This window comes from Lissotriton vulgaris, chromosome 1_1, assembly GCF_964263255.1.
Source record: "Lissotriton vulgaris chromosome 1_1, aLisVul1.2, whole genome shotgun sequence".
Lineage (NCBI taxonomy): Eukaryota > Metazoa > Chordata > Amphibia > Caudata > Salamandridae > Lissotriton > Lissotriton vulgaris.
Window position 1 is genome coordinate 794,347,677 of NC_141685.1, and position 25,925 is coordinate 794,373,601.

The window sequence follows — 25,925 nt, forward strand, 5'->3', positions numbered from 1 at the left end:
TTCGTAACACAAAAATAGCACTTCTTAAAATCGACAAATTTCTAGATCATAATATTAGCCACTCAGATTGGGAGTCTTTATGGTACAACCGATCCATACTATACAAGGGCAAACCCCTGCAGAACTCACAGTGGATTAAGAAAGGCATCTTTTTCCCTCACCAACTTTTCAAGGGGTCTTACCCTATCCCGTTCAGAGACCTACAAACTACGTATAGTCTTGCGCCTCTTGAGTTCTACACCTTCTTAAATATAAAAACCGCTCTCACTAAAGCGAAACTCTCTCTAACTCCACCCTCCCTCCCATCGTACCTTAGTAGGTTAAACAGACTAGGACATCAAGTGTCCCATCTCTACAAACTTATCCGCCCCCAACAGACCAAACTCACCGCACCACTCACACAGTTCTGGACTGAATTGTCATCTAGACCAATTTCGGAAGCGGACTGGACCAATACCTGGGAGTCTTGCATGCGACACAAAATTAGCCCGACTTTATCCCAGACCAAATATTGGTTCCTCCATAAAACTTTCTGGACTCCGGCGCGACTTTATGCTCATAACATCACCCAAGATGCCTTCTGCTGGAATTGTAAGCAGGCGGAAGGCAACTTAGCACACATCATCCTGCATTGCGACTGTGTGACCCCCTTCTGGGACAAGATATTTGACTTTATCAGCAAACTTTTCCCCATCTCCCCGTCCAGAGAACTGCCGTACCTAGCCTTCGCATTCACTCTAGAGCCTTCCCTCCACACCGAAGACAGGGCACTACTTGATCTCATGCTCACTGCAGCTATTAAAATTGTCCTTAGTAATTGGAAGGACTCTAGCAAAGCTACCTTTGCTTGCTGGCTCAACTGGATAATTAGCCTAAGGGGTGCAGATAACATTGCTCTCCAACAATCACCTTGGCACCCCCCTATGAGAAGGATGTGGTCTACCCTTGACAGTTATTTCACCACCCATAAACCACCTTAGATATTCTCTCCCCCCGAGGCTCTTGTTCTGCTCTGACACCACCCCAACCCGACAGTGTGGAATTACCCTGTTAGATCACTGCACTCTACCTATAATCTACTGGATAGGCCGACAAATGTTGTCTGTAGGACCAATGTGGTATATATGATGAGGTATGCATTACTATTGTGTAACCTACTGTTCATTACGTTTTACCGCTTTCGCTCTATTGTACTGTACTGCTCTTTTGTAACAATGTATGTCTTTAAGTCTGTACTACTTGTATTTTATTTTATTTGTTACTGAAACATCCAATAAAAACTTATTTGAATTGAAAACCTGTAATAGGGAGGGGGGGGGGATATGATTAGGAACCCAGTAGTTAGATAGTATAAAGCAGGGGAATTAGTAAAAAACGCCAAAACTCACAATTAGATGGCGATGTAAGGGGAGACCATCAGATCTGGGAGGAAAAAGAAGCAGCACACCATTAGTCATGGGCTACCTCCGTGTGGGTAAATAATTACACTTCATTAACAAGGCTGGCTTACAAAGATTATAGTTGTAGGAGCGTTGCAAGTCCACCAGAAGGTCAGATAAGGAACGGTGATCCCGGTGCGCACACGGCATCGGAGGGAGGTGCACCATCTGAGAAACGGAAACGGGAGTTAGGGAACCGCACAGTTAAATGGATTGGAACGGTAGCGCTTCAGCCGAAACATGAAGCAAAGTACCTACCAGGATTAGCAGGAATGAATCAAGCTCAATCACGCCTCGCGTCAATGGCGATCGGCTTCTTCCTGAGAAACGGGTTACCTAGGTAACCGGAACACGTGACCACCACAGGTCCGTGTAGAGATAAAGAAAAGACTCGCATCGGGACAGTGAGGCTCCTGTTAATATACTATGATAACTCGCCTATTTGGAAAAAACGAGTGTGGTACTTAACTCGTAGTGGGACAAATTTAATGAAAAAGCAGGATGGGTAAAATAGATACATTGGAACATATTACATTGATTGGCAGAGGCATGATAACAAAATTAGCCATGCCATTCGTATCTCCGTGCCATAAAGAGGTCATTAAATGGCACAGCGCTGCTGTGGAGAACCATAGCATGCGTGAATATCAATTGGAAAAATAGCGATCACTTGGGTCCAAGAAAAAGTGACCACAGATGGTACGTGTAGCGAAGGAAGAAAATTTCGCTAAGACACTAGAGCTAGTGTACATCATTATACATGACAACTCCGCTATTATGAACCATGAATAGGGCGCTACACTCATCATACAACAACAGATATATTGGCAGGATATGTATATATACACATTGAATCAAAATAAATAAAACAGGGCATGGTTATCCATCATTGTCCAAGACAGGTTTAAAAGAACCCTGAGAGGGTTAACTATTAGCAAAGATCTGCAATAATTATCAATTAGACAGCAACATGTGGTGTACCTGTTGCAGGACGGTAAAAACCACAATAACCCAGAGATATAGTAGATTCAAAGAGGTTATTGAATGAAGGTAAGGCAATAATTATCAATTAGACAGCAACATGTGGTGTACCTGTCGCATGACGGTAAAAACCACATTAACCCAGAGATATAGTAGATTCAAAGAGGTTATTGAGTGAAGGTAAGGCAAGGATAGAGATAGAATAATTGCTATTCACATTAGTTTAGCGTGGCCAGCTGCGAGAAAGAGCTGTCATTTTCATTAAGGCAATTCTGAATAGAGTCAAAATAAAACATCCATTTCAATTCACCTGTGTTCAAAATATTGGTTATGTTACCACCACGGGGCCCAAGGGTTGCTTTCTCAAGAATTACCCATTTAAAACTGTCCGGAGGGTGATGTGCAGATTTGAAATGTTCAGCCAGAGGTGCACCTTGTACTTCGCACCTAATCCGACTGGTGTGCTGTAGGATTCTCGCTTTGGCCTTCTGTTGGGTCTGGCCAATGTAGATCTGATTGCAAGGACAAACAATAGCATAGATGATATTTGCAGTATTGCAGTTAGTATGTGATTTAAGCTGCACTTTGCGTTGATTGTGTTGAAACTCTTTGGTTTGCACTGTGGTGTTACATGCCTTACATTGTCCACATCTATAATGGCCCACTGTTAGAACCGGCTGTCTCTAGTTGGCAGAGGTATGCACTTCAGACAAATAGGGACACACCTTTTCTAGTCAGGGCAAGGGGATCACACCCTTTGATAACCCCTGCTCACCCCCTTGGTAGCTTGGCAGAGCAGACAGGCTTATCTCAGAGGCTGTGTGTTAAGCATTTATGACCACATACAGTAATAAAGTGAATACATTACAAACGGACACGACACAGTAGTATTATAAAAATAAGTATTTTTATATAAGGCTTAGCACAAGACCAAATAACGACCAAAATATACCACAATCTTAATAAATACTCTTGGAAGGGAAAATAATAGTTCAAAGGTAGTTTCTTCTTAGCACAAAGTCTTTAGTATCAAAAGCAACTCCTCTTCTTCAGAACACAGTTCTTGGCAACAATGCAACCCACACGGGAGTCACACGACGTCGAGGCAAAGTTAATCCAAAGGGGTTTGGCGTCGACCGCGAGGAGCGCTACGTCGGGCCCTGAGTCACACGGACCCCCAACAACACAGTACCTTAGGAAAATGAAGCACACGATGATCAGCGGCGTCGAGCAATCCGGCGTCGTGTCTTCGATGTCGATCAGGCCTCAGTAGTCGTCGATGTCGATGATGATGTTGCAAGAGTGAGCAGCGCTCACGGCGTCGAGAGGGCACGAAGTCGATGCGATCAGCAGCGGTGCAGACACGAGGTCCCTTGGAGCTGGAGCCGAACTCACTACTCACTGGCGTTGCTGCTGGGGTCGATCAGGCCCGGCGGCCGGCGTCGAGGAAGCGGGACACTGGCGCCGTTGTCGAGCTGGATTCGGTGACGTCCGTCGGCGTCGAGATTGCTGGTTTCTTTCAGAAGTGCTGGATTCACAGGTTCCGGCAAATAGCACTTTTAGCAGATGAAGTCCTTTAGCCCTGTGACTTCAACAGGAGGCTGGCACTCTTCCAACCCTTGGAGATTTTCTTAGCAAAGTTTGAGAGTACACACTCAGTTCCTCTCTCCTGGTTCCTTGGCAAAAATAAAGAAGCACTGCAGGATTCCCCCCAGCAAACAGCACACTGGCAGAAGGGGTAGGCAAGTCCTTGGATCAGCAGGCTTCTTGTCCTTGGTTCAGGTTTCCTTGTCAGAAGTGATCTAAATTCTTGGTTCAGGGGTCCTTCTCTTATACCCCTTTTTGGCTTTGATCCCTTTGTCCATGCAGGGGAATTTCCCAACATCCTGGATCTGTTGTGGGCGTAGCCAGGCAGAGGCACCTGGCCTATTCACTGAGCAGGGCTGGGTCCTCAGACGCCCAGCAGGAGGTGGAGCCAGCATTGTCACTGGCAGGAGCAGAGCTATTAGCCTCCTGGTAGGAGGTGGGGCTAGGATCGTCCATGGCAGGCACAGAGCCATCAGTCGCCTGGCAGGAGGTGGAGCCAGCATTGTATCAGGCAGGGCAGGCTATCAGCAACTACTCTCCCCCTACTCTCAACGCAAATGTCCCACTCATCCCACACTGACTCATCCAGACCTCTGGAGCCACCCAGCTCCTGTCACACACACACCAAACCAGCAGAAACCAGAAATAGTTAGATAAGAAAATAGCCACTTTCTAAAAGTGCTGTTTTCGAACCCAGAGTCCAAAAACCATCCACACAAACGGATGCGTAATCAAACCCCGAGTTCAGGGATACCAAACTCGACATTGCACCATGCTCCCCGAGCCAGCTAGGATTATAGCATTAATAATCCTGGCAGCCCATTCTAACTAATGGAGAGCAGGTTACCTTACAATAGTGAAAAACAAATATGGCTGTAATTCACTATTAGGACATGCCAACTTGGTCAGGCTTGTCCTACCTTATACTTACAATGCACCCTGCCCGTGGGCCTACTATAGGGGTGACTAGCATGAAGTTAAGGGAAGGTTTAGGGGACTGGCAAGTAGGTGTACTTACGCAGTCAGCGTGACAGTACCAGACTGCACGTAGGTCTGGCAATGGCAGACTTGTAGACATACTTTTACTAGGCTGCTCTTGTGGGTGGCACAACATGTGCTGCAGGCCCACGAGCAGCATTTGTATTTACAAGCCCTGGCACTCCTGGTGCACTAGACTAGGGACTGACAGTAAACCAAATAAGCCAAACATGGAATTCAATCAATACATTAATTTAACATAGGGAGCACTTGCACTGTGGCACTGATCAGCAGCGGCACAGTGCCCAAAGCATTAACCATCAAAAACATTGTAAAACAGTGGAGGCAAACAGAAAAAATGGAGGAGAGACTCAAGCCAATGATGCCAGGTCTAACACCCACAATGGGTGGAAGATTCCACATTGTTGTGACGCTTTGTTCCTCTTTGGGTTGCAGAAAAGATCTCACAACGTCGTCTTTCACGCTCTTAGCTTTTTTGGAAGCGTGTAGTGGTGTGTCATCTTGTCCCACATCGTCTGCAATCAGTTTCCAGTGCTGGTTGACAACCCGTTTTATTTTATTGCTTTTTGTTAAAAAAGTAGTAACGCACACAAGTCTCTGTTCTTGCTGGCCTATTCTATCCTGAGGAGTTAGTAGGTGCTTCCGTGGATTGAACCAAGCTCGTCTCCTGGCTTTTTTTACAAGCCGTTTAGGATAGCCACATTGTTGGAGGCGATTGGAGAGGTCTCCAGATTCTTCAATGTAATGTTCCTTGTTGGAACAGTTCCTACGAATACGTAGGAACTGCCCGAAGGGCAGATTGTCTCGTAGGGCACGAGGATGATGGCTGTTGTATTGTAGGAGTGAATTCCTCTCGGCCGGCTACCGATATAGTGTGGTTAGTAGGATACCAGCAGTCTCGTAGATGGTAATATCCAAGAAGTCAACTCTCTCGCTTTCCGAGTGAATCGTGAAATTCAAGTGGGGGGATTGTTGGTTCAGCCAAGAATGAAAAGACGTAAGTTCAGTTGAATTACCATTCCAGATGAATAGGATGTCATCAATATATGTCATCCAGAGACCGAGACGATCTCTGAATGGATTAAAGGTGTTCAGGACGACACCATCCTCAAATGTTGACATATATATGATGGCCACATCTGGAGCAAATGGAACCCCCATTGCTACCCCCTTGGTCTGGAGGAAGAACTGATTCTTAAATATAAAAAGGTTTTTCATCATCTCTATCCTAAGCAGGACTACAATGAATTCTGTGGGCACCACCATAGGTGCGGGCGCCGTTGAAGAGATCTGGCAACCACCGCTAGTGCCTCCTCCTGAGGGATGCAAGTGTACAGCGAGATGACGTCACAAGTGGCCAGAAGTTGCTCGGTGGAATCAAATGGTAAACCCTCCACAATATTGATGGTATGCATTGTGTCACGTAGGTACGTCTTAGTTGATTCAGCAATTGGTTTCAAAAAGAAATCAACGTATCTTCCGAGTGGCTCTAACATGGAACCATACCCCGACACAATGGGTCGTCCCGGGGGGTCTACCATGTATTTGTGTATTTTAGGTAGAGTATAGATTGTTGGTAACCTCAGATTCTTTTGGTTCAGATAGTTATACTCATTTTCTGTGAGGAAACCTAGCTCCAGTCCTTCTCTGGTGACTTCCAGAATTTCAAGAGCCAATGGTAGTGATGGATCAGCCGTGAGTTGCTTATAGATAACCCCATCGTTCATTTGTCTAAGAATCTCTACCTCGTATTTGGCAACATTCTGGACAACAATTTCCTCACCTTTATCGGCCGGTTTGATGATTACCTCCTTATTTTTGGCAAGGGATAGAAGTGCCGCCTTTTCTGCTTTGCTTATATTAAATCGGGTATATGTTTTTTCTTCCAAAACTAGGTTGACATCTCTCCATACAACAGCCTCATCTGCCAAGATCTTGTGTGACATGGCATGTGCCGGAGGAACAAAGGTGGATGGAGTCCTCAGGCCAGCGTGGGATGAATATTGGTATGGTGAAGAGTTGCGGAAGAAATACTTCAAGCGAATCTTCCTGAAGAACTTAAATAATTCAGTCCTCAGTGTGAAATTGTCAGGGATGTTAGTGGGAACATAGGATAATCCTTTACATAGCACCTTATGCCCATCTTCACTCAGGTTGTAGTCCGAGATGTTAACCACCGGGTTCAGGATAGATGTAGAATTTACCACCGGTACGTCTTCCGGCGTGTTGTTCTCTCCCCATGTTGTTCCTGCTGAAAATGGACTTGCTTCTGAGGTTGGCCTCTGCCTCCGTCCCATGTGCTGTTATTCTATTGTTGGCCTCGTTGTTAGTCCCTGGGCCAGTTGTTGCCTCTGCCTCTCGGGGGCCTCCATGGTCCTTGACCTTGTCCTAAAAAAGGGTTATATTGATTCTGATAGTATCCGTAGTCTTGGTAGGAGTAAGCGTTACTTGGGCCTGCTTGGTCAGGCTCTCCCTCTGAACTATACGAGGAATCCGAAAATGTTGTGTAGTTGCGTCTGCCACGGTATGAACCACGCCCTCTGTTGGTAAACCGACCCTGATTGTCCTGGCGGTAATAGTCGTCTTGTAAATAAGGATACGTTTTTTTCTTATCATACAGGCGCAAATCACATGCAAGTTTCTCCAGTTTCCTGTTTTGAGTGGTAAGTTCAAAATCTTTCAGGGAGGTGTCAAGGTTGATTAATGTCTCCTTGGCATTTGTGAAGTTGGTATCAGCAGCAATTCTGCCTTGAGCGTCTTAATTTCTGTCGATATAATCTGAATTTGTTCAGCTGCGGTTTCAACACCCAACACCATCCAGTGGCGTGAGCAGTTATTAGCGACATGGCTGAAACCTTCCTTGAACTTAGGCACCTCAACAAAGATTGCTGGTTCAATCTTGATTTGAAGGCCTATTGGAATAATATTCTCTTTCAAATATCTGGTCAACAGATGGCCGTGCCACCGGGTACGGATCAGTTTTTTCTCCAAGCGTTCCAAACGCGTTATTTTGTCTTTGAGAGTGAAATCAATGGTGGGAATGTTGGTAGATAAAAAGATATTGTTAGGGTTCTCAAGGAGTTGGTCAATATATTCTTCTGAGTATAAGAGAAGTTCCCTCTCAACCATCGTGTGCTAAACTAAAATCAATTTAGTGAAAAGAAGAGAAACCTCGCAGGCCAGCGCCTGCCTACATCTATCCTGAACCCGGTGGTTAACATCTCGGACTACAACCTGAGTGAAGATGAGCATAAGGTGCTATGTAAAGGATTATACTGTGTCCCACTAACATCCCTGACAATTTCACAGTGAGGACTGAATTATTTAAGTTCTTCAGGAAGATTCGCTTGAAGTATTTCTTCCGCAACTCTTCACCATACCAATATTCATCCCACACTGGCCTGAGGACTCCATCCCCCTGTGTTCCCCCGGCACATGCCATGTCACACAAGATCTTGGCATATGAGGCTGTTGGATGGAGAGACGTCAATCTAGTTTTGGAAGAAAAAACATATACCCGATTTAATATAAGCAAAGCAAAAAAGGCGGCACTTCTATCCCTTGCCAAAAATAAGGAGGTAATCATCAAACCGGCCGATAAAGGCGGGGCAATTGTTGTCCAGAATGTTGCCAAATATGAGGTAGAGATTCTTAGACAATTGAATGATGGGGTTAGCTATAAGCAACTCACGGCTGATCCATCACTACCATTGGCTCTTGAAATTCGGGAAGTCACCAGAGAAGGACTGGAGCTAGGTTTCCTCACAGAAAATGAGTATAACTATCTGAACCAAAAGAATTCGAGGATACCAACAATCTATATTCTACCCAAAATACACAAATGCATGGTAGACCCCATGGGACGACCCGTTGTGTCGGGGTGTGGTTCCATGTTGAAGCCACTCGGAAGATACATTGATTTCTTTTTGAAACCAATTGCTGAATCAACTAAGACGTACCTACGTGACACAATGCATACCATCAATATTGTGGAGGGTTTACCATTTGATTCCACCAAGCAACTTCTGGCCACTTGTGACGTTGTCTCGCTGTACACTTGCATCCCTCAGGAGGAGGCCCTAGCAGTGGTTGCCAGATCTCTTCAACAGCGCCCCGCACCTATGGGTGTGCCCACAGAATTCATTGTAGCCCTGCTTAGGATAGCGATGATGAAAAACTTTTTCATATTTAAGAACCAGCTCTTCCTCCAGACTAAGGGGGTAGCAATGGAGGCTCCATTTGCTCCAGATGTGGCCATCATATATATGTCAACATTTGAGGATGGTGTCGTCCTGAACACCTTTAATCCATTCAGAGATCGTCTCGGTCTCTGGATGAGATACATTGATGACATCCTACTCATCTGGAATGGTGATTCAACTGAACTTACGTCTTTTCATTCTTGGCTGAACCAACAATCCCCCCACTTGAATGGACAGCAAGAGAGTTGACTTCTTGGATATTACCATCTACGAGACTGCTGGTATCCTACAAACCACACTATATCGGAAGCCGGCCAAGAGGAATTCACTCCTAAAATACACCAGCCACCATCCTCGTGCCCTACGAGACAATCTGCCCTTCGGGCAGTTCCTATGTATTCGTAGGAACTGTTCCAACAAGGAACATTACATTGAAGAATCTGGAGACCTCTCCAATCGCCTCCAACAACGTGGCGATCCTAAACGGCTTGTAAAAAAAGCCAGGAAACGAGCTTGGTTCAATCCACGGGAACACCTACTAACTCCTCAGGATCGAATTGGCCAGCAAGAACAGAGACTTGTGTGCGTTACTACTTTTTCAACAAAAAGCAATAAAATAAAACGGATTGTCAACCAACACTGGAAACTGATTGCAGACGATAAGGGACAAGATGACACACCACTACACGCTTTCAAAAAAGCTAAGAGCGTGAAAGACCACGTTGTGAGATCTTTTCTGCAACCCAAAGAGGAACAAACCATCACAACAATGTGGAATCTTCCACCCATTGTGGGCCATTATAGATGTGGACAATGTAAGGCATGTAACACCACAGTGCAAACCAACGAGTTTCAACACAATCAACGCAAAGTGCAGCTTAAATCACATACTAACTGCAATACTGCAAATATCATCTATGCTATTGTTTGTCCTTGCAATCAGATCTACATTTGCCAGACTCAACAGAAGGCCAAAGCGAGAATTCTACAGCACACCAGTCGGATTTGGTGCGAAGTACAAGGTGCACCTCTGGTTGAACATTTCAAATCTGCCGATCACCCTCCGGACAGTTTTAAATGGGTAATCCTTGAGAAAGCAACCCTTGGGCCCCGTGGTGGTAACATAACCAATATTTTGAACACACGTGAATTGAAATGGATTTTTTATTTTGACTCTATTCAGAATTGCCTTATTGAAAATGACAGCTCTTTCTCACAGCTGGCCACGCTAAACTAATGTGAATAGCAATTATTCTATCTCTATCCTTGCCTTACCTTCATTCAATAACCTCTTTGAATCTACTATATCTCTGGGTTAGTGTGATTTTTACCGTCATGCGACAGGTACACCACATGTTGCTGTCTAATTGATAATTATTGCCTTACCTTCATTCAATAACCTCTTTGAATCCACTATATCTCTGGTTTAATGTGGTTTATACCGTCCTGCAACAGGTACAACACATGTTGCTGTCTAATTGATAATTATTGCAGATCTTTGCTAATAGTTAACCCTCTCAGGGTTCTTGTATACCTGTCTTGGACAATGATGGATAACCATGCCCTGTTTTATTTATTTTGATTCAATGTGTATATATACATATCCTGCCAATATGTCTGTTGTTGTATGATGAGTGTAGCGCCCTATTCATGGTTCATATTAGCTGAGTTGTCATGTATAATGATGTACACTAGCTCTAGTGTCTTAGCGAATTTTTTTTCCTTCGCTACACGTACCATCTGTGGTCACTTTTTCCTTGGACCCAAGTGATCGCTATTTTTCCTATTGATATTCATGCATGCTATGGTTCTCCACAGCAGCACTGTGCCATTTAATGACCTCTTTATGGCACGGAGATACGAATGGCATGGCTAATTTTGTTATCATGCCTCTGCCAATCAATTTAATTTGTTCCAATGTATCCATTTTACCCATCCTGCTTTTTCATTAAATTTGTCCAACTACGAGTTAAGTACCACACTCGTTTTTTCCAAATAGGCGAGTTATCATAGTATATTAACAGGAGCCTCACTGTCCCGATGCAAGTCTTTTCTTTATCTCTACACGGGCCTGCGGTGGTCACGTGTTCCGGTTACCTAGGTAACCCGTTTCTCAGGAAGAAGCCGATCGCCATTGACGTGAGGCGTGATTGAGCTTGATTCATTCCTGCTAATCCTGGTAGGTACTTTGCTTCATGTTATGGCTGAAGCGCTACCGTTCCAATCCATTTAACTGTGCGGTTCCCTAACTCCCGTTTCTCTGACGGAGGACCTTCCTCCGACGCCGTGTGCGCACCGGGATCACCGTTACTTATCTGACCTTCTGGTGGACTTGCAACGCTCCTACAACCACGATCTTTGTAAGCCAGCCTTGTTAATGAAGTTTAATTATTTACCCACACGGAGGTAGCCCATGACTAATGGTGTGCTGCTTCTTTTTCCTCCCAGATCTGATGTTCTCCTTACATCGCCATCCAATTGTGAGTTTTGGCGTTTTTTACTAATTCCCCTGCTTTATACTATCTAACTACTGGGTTCCTAATCATATCCCTCCCCCCTCCCTATTACCGGTTTTGAAGTAATTTTTCCTCTGAGAGCGTTCCCCCTCATCTACTCCTTCTGGAGACAAGCAACCAAGGGTATGTTGTGTCTACCATCCCTGTGTGCCAATTTAAAAGATTAATTTTGAATCAAGCACATTATTGAATTTCCTACTCGTTATCTCCTGCCCCGCTCCCGTCCTGATGAAGACCCCGATGCAAGGATAGAATTAACGCCTGCCAACATTAGGGGGTCGAAACGTCGACTGCTTTTTGGTTTATCAGCTTCACCACACAATCTTGACATTTACTGTGATATGTGGAGCATGATGTGTACCTAATGATTTATTTAACTGATGGTCTTCTTGTTTGTCTATGTTTGGACTTGAATACATAGCACAGTGAGGCCTTTGGGCCAGTTTTTATGTCACCATCCTATACCCACACTACCCTTCCCTATACCACCTCCCTTCCTTCCAGGGGCACTATGAATATATTGAGAATGTGTAATTTAAATGTTTAAAATCAATACAATACCTACATTGTGAATAAACAACAATGTTTGTGAACTAACTGGTCTTTACCATTGAATATATTACATTGTCTCTATTTGAATCTATTGCTGGGACCCGTTCCCTTTGTGCCTTCATTACCCAGGTCCCAGTGACTTCTGTTGGGTTAACCCTTCTCTATACCTCCCTCCGATCAGATGTCAGGGCAGCCATCGGTCAAAGGACTCCGCCAGCAGAAATATGACAGCTTGCCTAAATCTAAATGCAAGGGGGAACCAGAATTTTGGTGGACAGCGTACTAGGCTACCTAGTCTGCGAAACCAAATTAAGCCCCTAAGACTTCATGTTACATTTCCATCTAGGTCAGATTTTCAAATATGTTTACAGACAAAACATGTCCGCAGCAAATACAGCGAAGAAAACACCACACCGACATGCCACATTTCAGACATGAAGCTATCTTATTTGGGGGTTCTCAGGTGCCACACTGATAAGTACTTATATTTTTTGCAGTTTCATATAGTGCGAGCTCGACTCGAAGGTATCAGAGCGCCTTACATGTGCATCAGTTGCATTACAGACAGACATATTAATTTTTAGGCCTGGGGAGAGTAATTGAATTGCCCCGAATCACAAGATGTTTGAGCCTTCCCCCAGACTCAAACCTGGTTCCCCAGCTTCAAAGTCTTGGTCAGCTTTACTGTTTTTTAGGTCTCGCGACCTATCAATGCGCGCAAGCAGATTGAGCGGAGCGAGAATTCAAGTGCTCAAAATGCTCGTCAAACCAAGGGTTTCGTTCGTGCGGTTTTCTTTAAGTTCACGTGAATCACGTGACCAAACAAGCACACGCATCAGCCTTCCTCCCTCCCTCCTAATTGCATTTTTTTACCGCCGCACAGCACATCAAAGGGCTTCTCCCAGCGTGTGCTGTGCGGCTTCTCCTCCCCTAGTTATTCATGGCTGGCCGGCCGTACTTTCAGTTTCCCGGCCCACATTTGGCAGCTTCTTGTTTTTAACATGGCATGCCTGCATATGTTTACTGAACCGCATCGCTGCTGCGGTTATTTTTGCGCTGTGCGGCTGTTTTCAAATAACCGCGTTACATGACGAGCTCAGCTCGTCATCCGCACACGTCACCCGTGGCTGATGACGAGCTGAGCTCGTCATCAGCATCGAAGGGGTTAAACTATCAGTTACGGGATCTACAATGCATTTAAAGTGCTTTCTTCTTATGTTTGGTATGTTGAGTGTAGACACACCAGAAGAAAAAACATACCGGCTTTAGGTGATTTTGGTTACCGATCGAGACGACAAATACTGCCCATGCCGGTAAATAAAACTGCCCAGTTGTCAACCCTACACAGCCCACCTCCTCTAAGTTTAGGTATTCTTGCTTCGAGACCAACAGTAGATGTTTTTAGAGGAAGGAGCAAAGTAAACATTTTTTGTCAATTCGTTAAACTCACATTTCAAAATTGATCGCAGCTTTATCAGAAAGAACGCACTGGCGGCCCGAACCGCAAGCATCTCACACATTGCCAATAGCCGAGGGGCCAGGCTGTATTGGGGAACGCCTCTAGAAGCACAACTGAAACATGTGCACACTTTACGGGTCTGTGACGAAAGCTGAAAACTAGCTTACAGTCCCGGCAGCCTAGCTTTACAACTTTCACCAGATTGACGATAGAGCTGCATCCTTGTTTCCAGGTCAGGGGCCTGGCCAGGTATCACAAAAAACATAGGTAAACACTCGTCCGCCTCTAGTTATAGGCTCTAGAAGTATGAAAGGCTGAGTGCTTGGTTACGATGCAATTGTATGCTGCGCTTTGTAGGTGGTTGGTTTGTCCGGAAAGGCACCCATCAGAGTTTGTTTCAGGGTTCATGGCTGGCCGCTGCCCGGCCGTACTTTCAGTTTCCCGGCCCACATTTGGCAGCTTCTTGTTTTTAACATGGCATGCCTGCATATGTTTATTTAAACTATCAGTTACGGGATCTAGAATGCATTTAAAGTGCTTTCTTCTTATGTTTGGTATGTTGAGTATAGACACACCAGAAGAAAACAAATACCGGCTTTAGGTGATTTTGTTTACCGATCGAGACGTCAAATATTGCCCATGCCGGTAAATAAAACTGCCCAGGTGGCAACCCTGCACAGCCCACCTCCTCTAAGTTTAGGTGTTCTTGCTTCGAGACCAACAGTAGATGTTTTTAGAGGAAGGAGCAAAGTAAACATTTTTTGTCAATTCGTTAAACTCACATTTCAAAATTGATCGCAGCTTTATCAGAAAGAACGCACTGGCGGCCCGAACCGCAAGCATCTCACACATTGCCAATAGCCGAGGGGCCAGGCTGTATTGGGGAACGCCTCTAGAAGCACAACTGAAACATGTGCATACTTTACGGGTCTGTGACGAAAGCTGAAAACTAGCTTACAGTCCCGGCAGCCTAGCTTTACAACTTTCACCAGATTGACGATAGAGCTGCATGCTTGTTTCCAGGTCTGGGGCCTGGCCAGGTAGCACAAAAAACATAGGTAAACACTCGTCCGCCTCTAGTTATAGGCTCTAGAAGTATGAAAGGCTGAGTGCCTGATTACGATGCAATTGTATGCTGCGCTTTGTAGGTGGTTGGTTTGTGCGGAAAGGCACCCATCAGAGTTTGTTTCAGGGCCAGGCGTGTACATTCCTGCTAGCCACCGGTAACCTAAGCAATTTACGGTGGCTGGGGATTTGCAAAACTTGTATGCGATTTTAAGCTCCATCTAAAATGGCACAGACACATGCCTACGTGAGCATCAAGATATGACTGAAAGGACAAATCCGGTTTCAACGGGGCCCAGTGGAGAGTAGCTTGAGTGCGGCAGTCACTTGGAGGGCATTAGGAGAGAAGGTTAGACGGTGTGCAGACTGGCACATTCAGAAAATAAAACTAAAAGATTAGAGATATGTGCCCACAGTGGTCTGAGCCAGTAATTTACTAGCTTTGTGCGTGGAAGTTATATTAAATCGAGTTCATTATCCTTGGGGTGTTTTTTTTCTTTTTTTTTTGGTCCTTATCGTCAGAACTCTGAATAGGTGAGGGGGAACGAACTGGTGACACCCTATACAAACAAGCATTGGCATAGCCAATAGGTCTCGCCTTTGGGACTGTATAAGTGTTTAGCCAAGCAACCGTTGATGCAACCACACACACACAGCCACACACAACCATACACACACAACCACATCCAACCAAACACACAGAACCACAAGCACACACACAACCACACACACAACCACAACCACACACACACAACCACACAAACAAGCACACACAACTTCATCCACACACACACACAACCACACACACAACACACACAACCCCACACACAACCACACACAACCACCCACACAACCACACACACAACCACAATTACACATACAACCACACACACACACAACCACCCCCCACACACACAACTACACACATACACAACCACACACACAACCACACACACACAACCACACACACACAACCACACACACAAACACACACGACACACACACAACCACACACACACAGCCACACCAACAACCACACACACACAACCACACCTACACACAACCACAACCACACCCAACCACACAACCACACACACAACCACACACACACAGCCCCACACACATAACCACAATCACACACAACGACACACACACAGAACCACACACATAAATGCACACAACCACCCACACAACCACACACACAACCACAACCACACATACAACCACAAACAAACACAACCACACACACAAGCACACATACAAGCACACACACAACCACAAACACAACACACACAACCACACACACAACCACACACAACCACAAATCCACACACACACCCACAACCGCACCCACACCCACACACAACCACATCCACACACAACCACACACACAACCACACACAATCACACAGACAACCACACACACACTACCACACACACACACAACCACACACACATCCACACCAAGCATTGCCATAGCCAATAGGTCTCGCCTTTGGGACTTTGTAAGTGTCTAGCCACGCATCAGTTGATGTGTTGGACTAACAATGCTATTAATTTATATATTTTCAATGCCAACACATATTTAAAAAATAGTTGTCATTTACAATACCAATAGCTCACACTTTCCTAATGCGAGACCTATTGGCAACGCCAGTGCTTGTTTTGCTATGTGACCACATGAGGGCTGTTTCATAAACCTGAAAATAATAGTGCAATAAATAACTACAAAAATATCCAGGTTATTGAGAGTGTAGGGCTTCTTAGCATGGGAAAACCTGGGTGTACTGTACTCCAGGACCTATTTGTTCCCTTAAAAAGCCACAGGGGCAGGGAAAGCTACATGCCAGGGCTAGGCGTGTGGCTAGAGCTATAGTAAGAAGGGGTATCCTATGCATAGGCTGAGGCACACGGCTATAGATGCTGCTGTGCCAAGGACGCTGTATGCCAGGGCAGTAGTGCAGAGCTAGGCCACGGGTAACAAGGGCGGGCGTTGTATTCCAGGTCTGAGGTGAACACATAGCTATTGTAGCAGAGTGCACTGTATGCATGAGTGAGAGCATACATAGCTGGCGCCGAAGTAACTGGAGTGTTCTATGTCACACACGAGGTGCATGGCTATGTCCGTTGTAGAAGAAGGTGCTATTTGTCAGGTCTGAGGAGCACAGCAAGAACAATAGTTGCAGGGGGTGCTTTATACCAAGATTGAGGTGCATTGTAAGTGCTGTCGAAGCAGGGCATTATGTTTGTAGGGTTGATTTGCACAATAAGAACTGTAGTTGCAGGAGTGCTGTATGGAGGGCTATGGTGATTTGCTATTGCTGTAGTAAAAGTGGTGTTTTATCAGGCCTGAGGGGCTGGGCCAGAGCTGCTGTAGCAGAAGTTTGTTGTATATGCTCAAATTCTGGCTTATCGGTAGAGCAATTGTAGTGGGAGTTTCAGTGTGCCTGTATTGAGGTGCACTGCCTGAGCTGGTTTGTCAGAAGGTGCTGTATTCAAGAGCTGACAGCACCCCTCAATAGTAGAAGGGACGCTCTATCTGGGGTATTTGCTGAGGATGTTATTTTCCAGAGATGAGGTGCACTGTCAAAGCTGTGGTTACAGAGGGTGCTGTATTCCAGATTCAATGAGCACTGGTAAAGCCCATGCAGCAGAGGCTGCTGTATACGAGGACTCTGGCGCACAGTCAGAGCATTGGTAGCAGGTAGCACTGGAGCGCTGTAGGTAAACACTGGTGTATTCCTAGCTTTCCCTGTCAGAGCAGTACCTTTTCTTGACATAAAATAGCTTATGGTGCCAGTGTGCTGTATAGACATGCTTTTTCCGTATGGCATAGGTTCCTCATGATTTCTCAAGTTCAGTAACAGTAAGACAACACTAGCCATTTAAATAAAACAGGTTCAAGACTACGCAGTAATGATTGAGCGCTCTCTTGTTTTCTACAGCAACAGAAAAGAAACCCACAGAGGTAGAACCTTTGGGAGGAACGTCAGAGTGGAATGGACCCTGGAGTAACCCCATGGCACTCCACACCACGGGGGCAGCCACCGGCTGGCATGGTTCCTTGGGAAGGCAGGTACCTCCATAGGCCTGTTCCACTCCCCAATCAAACCGAGAGCAGTTATTACCAGACTGCAGATCCTAGACGCGAGTACCCTCATTGGCCTGGTGATTGGGGAGAAATTCGCCAGCCTGCTACCCTCTCAAGGCCACAGTCCAGAGCTGAAGTATATGAAAGGGAGAGTTACCCTTACAGACCACATACAAGGTACGTATTTCTAATCAAAGCAGTGCATATGTATTTATTTATTTCATGAGTGTTGTTCTACTGCGCCTAGCAGGCCTTAACCAGCAGAGGACCTTTCCCTAAGGTCTGCACAGTGTCACATTCCAGGTTTCAGCAAATGATCAGGAAGCCGGGAGTAAGAGGGAAGGCAGTGAAAATGTATAAGAAATTACATCAACAACTCCCTTTTGAACACAGATAAGGAGGTAATGGTGTAGAGATGGCAGAAGGAACAGCATCCCAGACTTTTGGAGCAGAGAAAGACTAGTTCACTGCACACTTTCTTTTGTTGAAGACTGGTTTCAAGTACGAGTTGAGCACTGCACAGTTGGTGAGAACCTCCTGAGAACTACAGTTTCTTAGCCAGATAGTGGGAGTCAACAGAGTGCGAGAGTTTGTGCTCTAAGCACACAAGTTTGTGGCTAGAGTTTCACTCAATAAAAAACCATCTCAAAGCGTGCAATACAGGAGTGATGTGATCAAAACAGTCATTTACTCAGATAATGCGGGTTGCTGCATGCAAAGTGGCTTTGAGAGCAGCAAAGTAAATGTCCATCATGTATTGCTTCGCCCTCCCAAATAATAGAAAATGCTGCACTCCCACACTGAGGTAAACACTTGGTGAAGCAATAAAAACACCTGGAAATAATTTGTGCAACACTCTCTAACAGGGAGGCTTTCCCAGATGTCAAATGAACAACATTCAAGTGTATATAGAAATATATATGTATGTGCAAGCAATAATAACACACGTATAAGTAAGCAAATGCAACTGTTACATGCATGGAATAAAATACATGGAATACAATTTCAGCAGATAAATATATTGGACGCCCACTGCAAGAAATAAACACTGTTAAATGCAAATATTCAGACACAAGGAATAAAAAGGAAAGCATGAAAGGTTATAGGGATACATACACTAAATACATCAGATGATTATAACCAGTGGAGACTTGAATGTGCACAGGCACACACAAACATCACAATGCCAATAAGCAAAATAAATAAATCACTGATCGTTCTCTCTGCATTCTTGCCAACTCGGTTAGAGGATCGCTTGACAGCCAGGCAGAAGCCTCGACCAGGACCCTCAAAAGTTCCCTATGGCAACATGTCTGTTCCACAGCGAGCTCCCATCTGTGCGTGAGATTTCTCACCTTTCACTCAACCCGAAGAGAAGTTTCTAGAAACCTCGTCCCCTTTGTTCTGTTAAGAAAACCGATCTGACCGTACTGGTCTGTGTCAGGGTTAAGAAAGAAGCTGGCCAGGACACTGGATTTTTACTTTGAGACAGCTGTACATTCCACACATTTCTCTGAAAACAACAATCTCTGCCCTGAAAGGTACCAAGCGTGCATCCCACACACTATCTTAGTGAAGCTTATGAAAGTCTCCAACAGTACAGAAAACAATGTCTAAAAGTACAGAAAACAACCTTGAACGTGAATAGCCTAAACAACTTGAGTGATCTGGGGGCCTGCTTGTGTGTGCAAAGCTCAAGCTAGACAGAGTCAGAATTCAAGATGAGGGCATGCCAAAGGCAATAGTAAAATCTTCATTAAACTTTCCAATGTACAACACAATGCACATTTGTGCACCACTGCATATAACACTACACACTTCATCTCCCAATGTACAACAAAATGCACATTTGAGCACCACTGCATACAACTTCACTCTGAGACAGAGAAGCACATTCCACACCTTTCTCTCTCTCATGCTTTCAAATGCACATCCCACACGTTCTGTTCCTGGATAGGCTGTAAAAAGCAAACACTCCCTGTTTGAAACTACAAGGAGACACCCAAAAAATTAAAGGAAAAATGCACATGCAGGAAACATGATGTCGTAAATTCAAGGAAGATTAAATCAAAGCACCTAAAATGAATTAAAACAATGGTAGTCAAAGGCGATTACGTGGACCTAATACATGGGAGCTCCTCCAGCATTTCATATAGTCTACTCTGGAAAGTATCAAGGCTTGCAGTACTTTTTGAAGCCCTGTTCAAGTAAAAAAGGTTTTATCCTCAAGAGTCTAAATTGAACATTGACATTTTTAGTCAAGTCATCAATTTGTTTCAAAAGATTAAGGCCCTCGTTGCAAATGGCAACATTTTACCTGCAGCAATAAATCTGGTGGAATGATGCCAACTGCCATTACAAGTCTACCTGCGCATATTTATTGGGTCCACAAACTCTAGACCCATAATTCAAGCCCAGATACTCTGGACTTGTCTCAGATGCTGCATGGTCTGTGGTCAGCTAAACACTAAACCATGTTGCCCCTACTTGACCCCTGCAGCAGCACGGGGGAGCAAAACAATGATCCCCCCCAGATAGAATGAGGCCCACCCTGACCTCTGCAAGCTCACCAACTGCTTCACAACCCTCACAGGCGCAGTCATTTTCAGCCTACAGAGTTGCTGAAACATGTTTATGATTTTCTCCGTGAAAACTGTTAAAACAACGAAGTAAAGAACCAGTATCTAACTAGGGGCCATTTGGTTTTCCACATTCCAGGGAGAAAACTTGTCATTGGTGGATTATGGTTCAGGAACACCAGCCATAATCAGAAATTCAGGCATTCATTTGTTCTTAAACTAAAATCCACCAAATTCATAATGAATGCCTATGTCTAGATGCTGTCTGAGATGTCAGTGGGTTCTGGCTAGTTTTGAACTGGTTCGGAGGACCAGTGGAATGAAATAAGTAGAGACTACAACCGAATCTTGGGGAATACATTGCAAAACGATTCTATATTTGAAAGCTGCACCTAGAAGGGCTAGCTTTTTATAATATTTTCATAGTTTCAAAATTGTTTCAAGGTAGAGATTGAAAAGTGCTGGGGTAGGATTGAATCATGATAAACGCTGCAAAATGATTCCAAATTAAAATGCTAACTGCAGTTTAAAGAGATTTGAGAGTTTTGCCTAGTTGAAGAATTATGTTTTCAGGTTTAGAAAAATCACTGAAAAATGCGAAGCATTTTATGTGCATTTTCTCTTATATGGAATAACATTTTATTACTGCAAACAACAGAATGTAGTGTTGTATTGGGAAACATATACAAACAAAGCCTGAATCTATGTCTGAAACCACACATTGTCATTCAGAGATATTACACTATGCTTGTATTTGATGTTGACTGCGGGTTGAGATGTTGGGCTACTCATGCATATGATATTCACTCTAGAGCAGGGCACGAGTCTGGGGTACACACGGGTGGATGGCGTCCACCCACTATTTTCACAGGGTGAACGCCGTCCACCCTGCCAAGAAGTTGGGCCCCACTAAATAATGTGTTGAACTCGTCCCGGTGTAATTTCCCTCCAAACACAGGGGCACTTTCAACGGCGCCTGCACGTTGTCTGCTTTCCATCTGCAACAAGCAACAATGTGCAGGTGGGGATGGGGCTTCCTTATTTAAAACTCCTGCTAGACCTATAACAAGGGCCGAATTTGAGGGGTCATCAAGCCTCCTTTTGTTTGAGTCTCTTGGCTGACAGTACTCAGGAGCCTCACACCTGATGCAAATGCAGCAGAGGGGAAACAAAGGTTAGCACTTCACACATACTTAAGAGAGGCAGCTTATCACTTTGTTCAGGCTCTGTTTACTAGATATGCATGCACTGTAAACATTTAAGATGTGTTGGTCTCTCCCAGTGTTTACACAAAATACATGTAATTTATATAGCGCTTACTACCCCTGAGGAGGCGTTGAAATAATTTGAGTACCACTATTTTTTCTTGCATAGCGCTACTCATCCCAAAGCAGAGTGTCAGAGTGCTTTACATCACACGTACATATTAAAGTCATGGCTTGTGATGCCACTTCCTATGATGTCAATTCCTGTGATGTCACATTTAATGATATGCCCTGTGAGGTCATTCACTGTGATGTCACGCTTCCTGATGTCACGCGCCATGATGTCACTTGCATACTGCCTAACTAGGTTAGTCCCCCCACTTCTTTTTTTAGGACTTGTGCCCTGATCTAGATCCTTTTGTGGGGCTGCCCACAGAGTCACCCTTGACACTAGTTCCAGATTTGGTTGATGTTATATGTGATGCTTTCTTAGATTCCATATGTTCCTCAACCCATGGTATTTGAGCTCCTGATATTGCAATCATCAGCTCCTATATCTTTACATTAAGCCAAAAGTCAAGTTCATTCTGAGAGGTGACAAGATTGGTGATATTTTAGGACAGTTTTTATGATTCATTTTTTTGACGTTTTATGTACTTTTATGATTTACTGTGCTTACATCGAATAAAGTAATTTTTACATTAAGTCTTAGCTGCACCTCCACCTATGGTGATTGGTTTGGAATTGCAGGGCTTGTTTGCCTCACAGTGAGCGGGTTGAATATATTGATTTACTTTCAGGCAAGGGTACGAGGACGTGTATCGTGCCTATCCGATGCCAGCACCTGTGGGAGATTATCGAACATATTATCATGCACCGCCCAGACCAAGACCCCTGGAACAAGGCAAGTCTGCTTCTTGAAAGGTTTGAATAGTGTCTCAAAGGCGTCTACAGCAATTGTCAATGCATGTCAGCACAAACTAGCATGTCCACCTAATGATGCATGCTAATGATTGAAAAGAAAAGATGCACTCCCTTATAATCCTTAAATTAAACATGTTTCTTCGTTTGTAGTTTTTGATGGCATGCAATACCTGCTTTGTGCTTCGTCTCTAGGCGCTGTGACAATATAGTGGACACACAACACACAAGGAACCTTCTATCCGATTCCCTCAGGCTGCACTGCCACACTCCAAAGTATGAATCAAATGAATCAATTACGTTATATTTACACTTTTACGTTAATGTCTATTGACATTAGAGTAAAAGTGTAAAATGGACAGTTTAACTACGAAGAAAAAGAGAGTAAATATAACGTAATTGATTCATTTGATTCAAACTTTGGAGTGTGGTAGTGCAGCCTGAGGGAATCGGATTGGAGGTTCCTTGTGGTTCCACCTAATGATGCAGTCAGGTTAGTATGATCATGTAGTATTAGCATACTAGCATACGCACCCACACCAATGCAGTTATAATGTAGTTTAATTCATAGTAGCACTAATTTGATTAATAGGCGCAATAATAAAAATGCGTTAGTGATATATCTTAACGATACATGCACAGATTTTACATTAACTAAGAAAACGAACAGTCAATAGCATGAGAATGTAGAAAAAAAGATAAAATCTCTTACAGTTCTATATTAAGCCTGGGCAGAGTCCCTCTATACTGAACTCTGGTAAGTGATCAAAAAACTCTGCTGCATTACGTCGAGTTCCACAACCGGCAGAGCGTTACGTTATATCATGCCGTTCGCACTGATTTTTAGTGCTGGGTGTTTTTCCCATGCTCTAAAATCAGCGCGAACTGCACCACGTGCAGCGCAAGAGGGCGATGCTTCTTTCTGCCACTCGAGTAGATGTTCTACATAGTGGCAGCTTCCTCAACACTAAGGGAAGGTTTCTCAACGCAAGCGGTAGCAACCATCTGCGACCGCCCGCTTTGAGAAATCTCGCTGGGAGGTGGTGTCGAGTAAGATTTTCCTTGCCTGCGGTCGCCTACTTAACGTTGGCGAGCGAGGAAAATACTTTGTGCGTTATGTGGAAATACTCTACAAACTCCGAGAGCAGAGCGGAATTTCATGCCCAGGCCTGTTCTATAAGCAGTGCTGTAGACCCTCTCCTAGCTTGTGCAACTTGCAGCATAGGACGGACAGTTCTGTGTCAACACAGAAACATATTCTATCCTGTGAGAGAAGACTCCTTGAGTGCCAAGTGTCCCAGTGTTACATAGCTACTAAGTGGGCGACCATTCTTATTAATCCGGGGCCTCATTTATGAAAAGTGACGCATCGCTGCGTGAAAACAGTGATGCGTCACTTTTCACTGCGCACTCCTTGCGACACCAATGATGCGTCATATTTAATGTATGACGCATCATGTCGCAAGGAATTACAGATACGTCAGTATTTCTGACGTATCTGTAAGCGCAAAAGTGACGCATTGCTGGAGTGTGTCACAAAAGTGACGCAACTCCAGCAACGCGTCCTTTCACATGGGGAAAGCCCCATGTGAAAGAGCTTGCGTCAGTCTTATGCCTGCTGTGAGGCAGGCGCAAGATTTTGACGCAATAGCATCCTAAAAGTGACGCAGTGAAATCTCATAGATTTCACTGCGTCACTATTACGAGGCTTTTTGCGGGGGAACGCCCCCTCTGCATACATTATACCTGACGCAGGTATAATGTGGCGCAGGGGTTTAAGAAGTGACGCATCTACCTAGATGCGTCACTTTTTAAATATGGCGCAACAAGGCGCATTTTTTACGCCGCTGGTGCGTCACAAAAAGTGACGCACTGGCGGCGCAAAACTGACGCAAGGCCTCATAAATAAGGGCCCCAGTGTCTTCATTTTAGAGTAATTATTCTAGTTGGCTCTGAACCCTCAGCTTTGACTGTATCACGCTTTGAAGCATCTGTCTGATTTCAGTTCACCTCTAAAGACTATCAAATAGGTTCTCCTCTCATCCTTTGCACATCCATTTTGGGGAGGGTGCCCCTTTCCCCTTGTAGAATTTCACATGCGCTTGGCTGACTTTCTGAGAGTCAGGACATTTGGATAGTACATTTTGCTTAATTGCAATATACTTGGCAGCTTGTAACTCTTATAGTGATACTGTGGTTTCACGTTTAAAAAATCTCTCAGACACCTGCAGGAAATCTTCACTTTTGCACATGCGTATCAATTTGCTAGTTAACCTTTGTGTGTCACCAATATCCTTGTGCGCAGTTCACTACATCGTGTCATATACAGAACTAATTACCAGTTTAGAAATCTTTTTAGCCTCGTTATGGAATTCCCTCAACAGATGACATAGTGACTTAATTCGTACAACACAGGTATGACAGTATCGGAGAAGTATAAAAAGCAATTGTTTGTAATATTCAGACTATTTTCAGGCAATGATTCAGAAGGTTTACTAATTAGGAGTCATCCAGTGCCTAATTTGTAATAAATTAAGTGCCAGGGCTCTCGTCAGGAGGCTGCTGCAGACTGCATCACAGATTGCCCCTGACAGCGCTGCCAATGATAGTGACAACACAACTACTAACCCTCCCACTCCTACAAGTGTGACAGTTTGGACTATTTCAGGCCCCAAAGCTATAAGAATGACTTGGGCGGCAGGTAATAGTCAGTTTTGATGTATATAGAATTAACCGAGCACCAGCAACCACGGCTCAAATTAAGCACTGGCTTCACTTTTTCGGATACATGCTCCCTCACCCAGGGAAGAAGTTGACATGAGAACAGGAGACAAAGTGTTTTGAGGCGACAGAGACATAGGGTCAGTAGCAAAGGAAGTAGAAGGTATAGGAGAGTAAGACAAAGAAGTTTGAGGCAGAACTGTTAGCAAAGCTGGCGGCCCTAGAGGGGGCTGCGCCGGAGGAGGAAGAACCAACTGTGAAGTAACGGGTGGCTGGACAACAGGGGGTTGAACAACTGGGGGTTGGGCAGGTGCCGTAGCACTCTGCACATAAGGGGGTGGTAATCTCAACAAATGCGACATCAAAGGATCCTTTTCAGGGTCATTAGTCACATTTGGAAGAAGAGGTGGCAATGCCGGATAACATTTGTCAATGGCCATGCAAGTTTGTCTATCTGACACCTCAATCGCACGATCTTCTGCGTCTTCTATAAACTGCCTAGCAGCTTGTATTATCGATATATTCTTTTCTTTCCTATCTCTCTTAGCTTGCTTAATTTCTCGCTGTTTGGCTTCCTTACGCCAGAGGCGGAAAGAGTCAAACATCGC

At 44.5% G+C, this 25,925-nt stretch overlaps 1 protein-coding gene across 2 annotated transcripts in view; it reads left to right on the top strand.

Moving 5' to 3' along the window:
• SEC16B (SEC16 homolog B, endoplasmic reticulum export factor) overlaps positions 1–25,925 on the top strand; it is a 407,021-nt gene that overhangs the window by 24,235 nt on the left and 356,861 nt on the right. For both annotated transcript variants that reach the window (XM_086956511.1, XM_086956518.1), the window contains exons 2-3: positions 17,746–18,068; positions 22,476–22,579. In XM_086956511.1, the coding sequence (XP_086812637.1) occupies positions 17,800–18,068; positions 22,476–22,579 (373 nt within the window). In that variant the 5' untranslated portion in view covers positions 17,746–17,799. The remainder of the gene's footprint in view (positions 1–17,745; positions 18,069–22,475; positions 22,580–25,925) is intronic.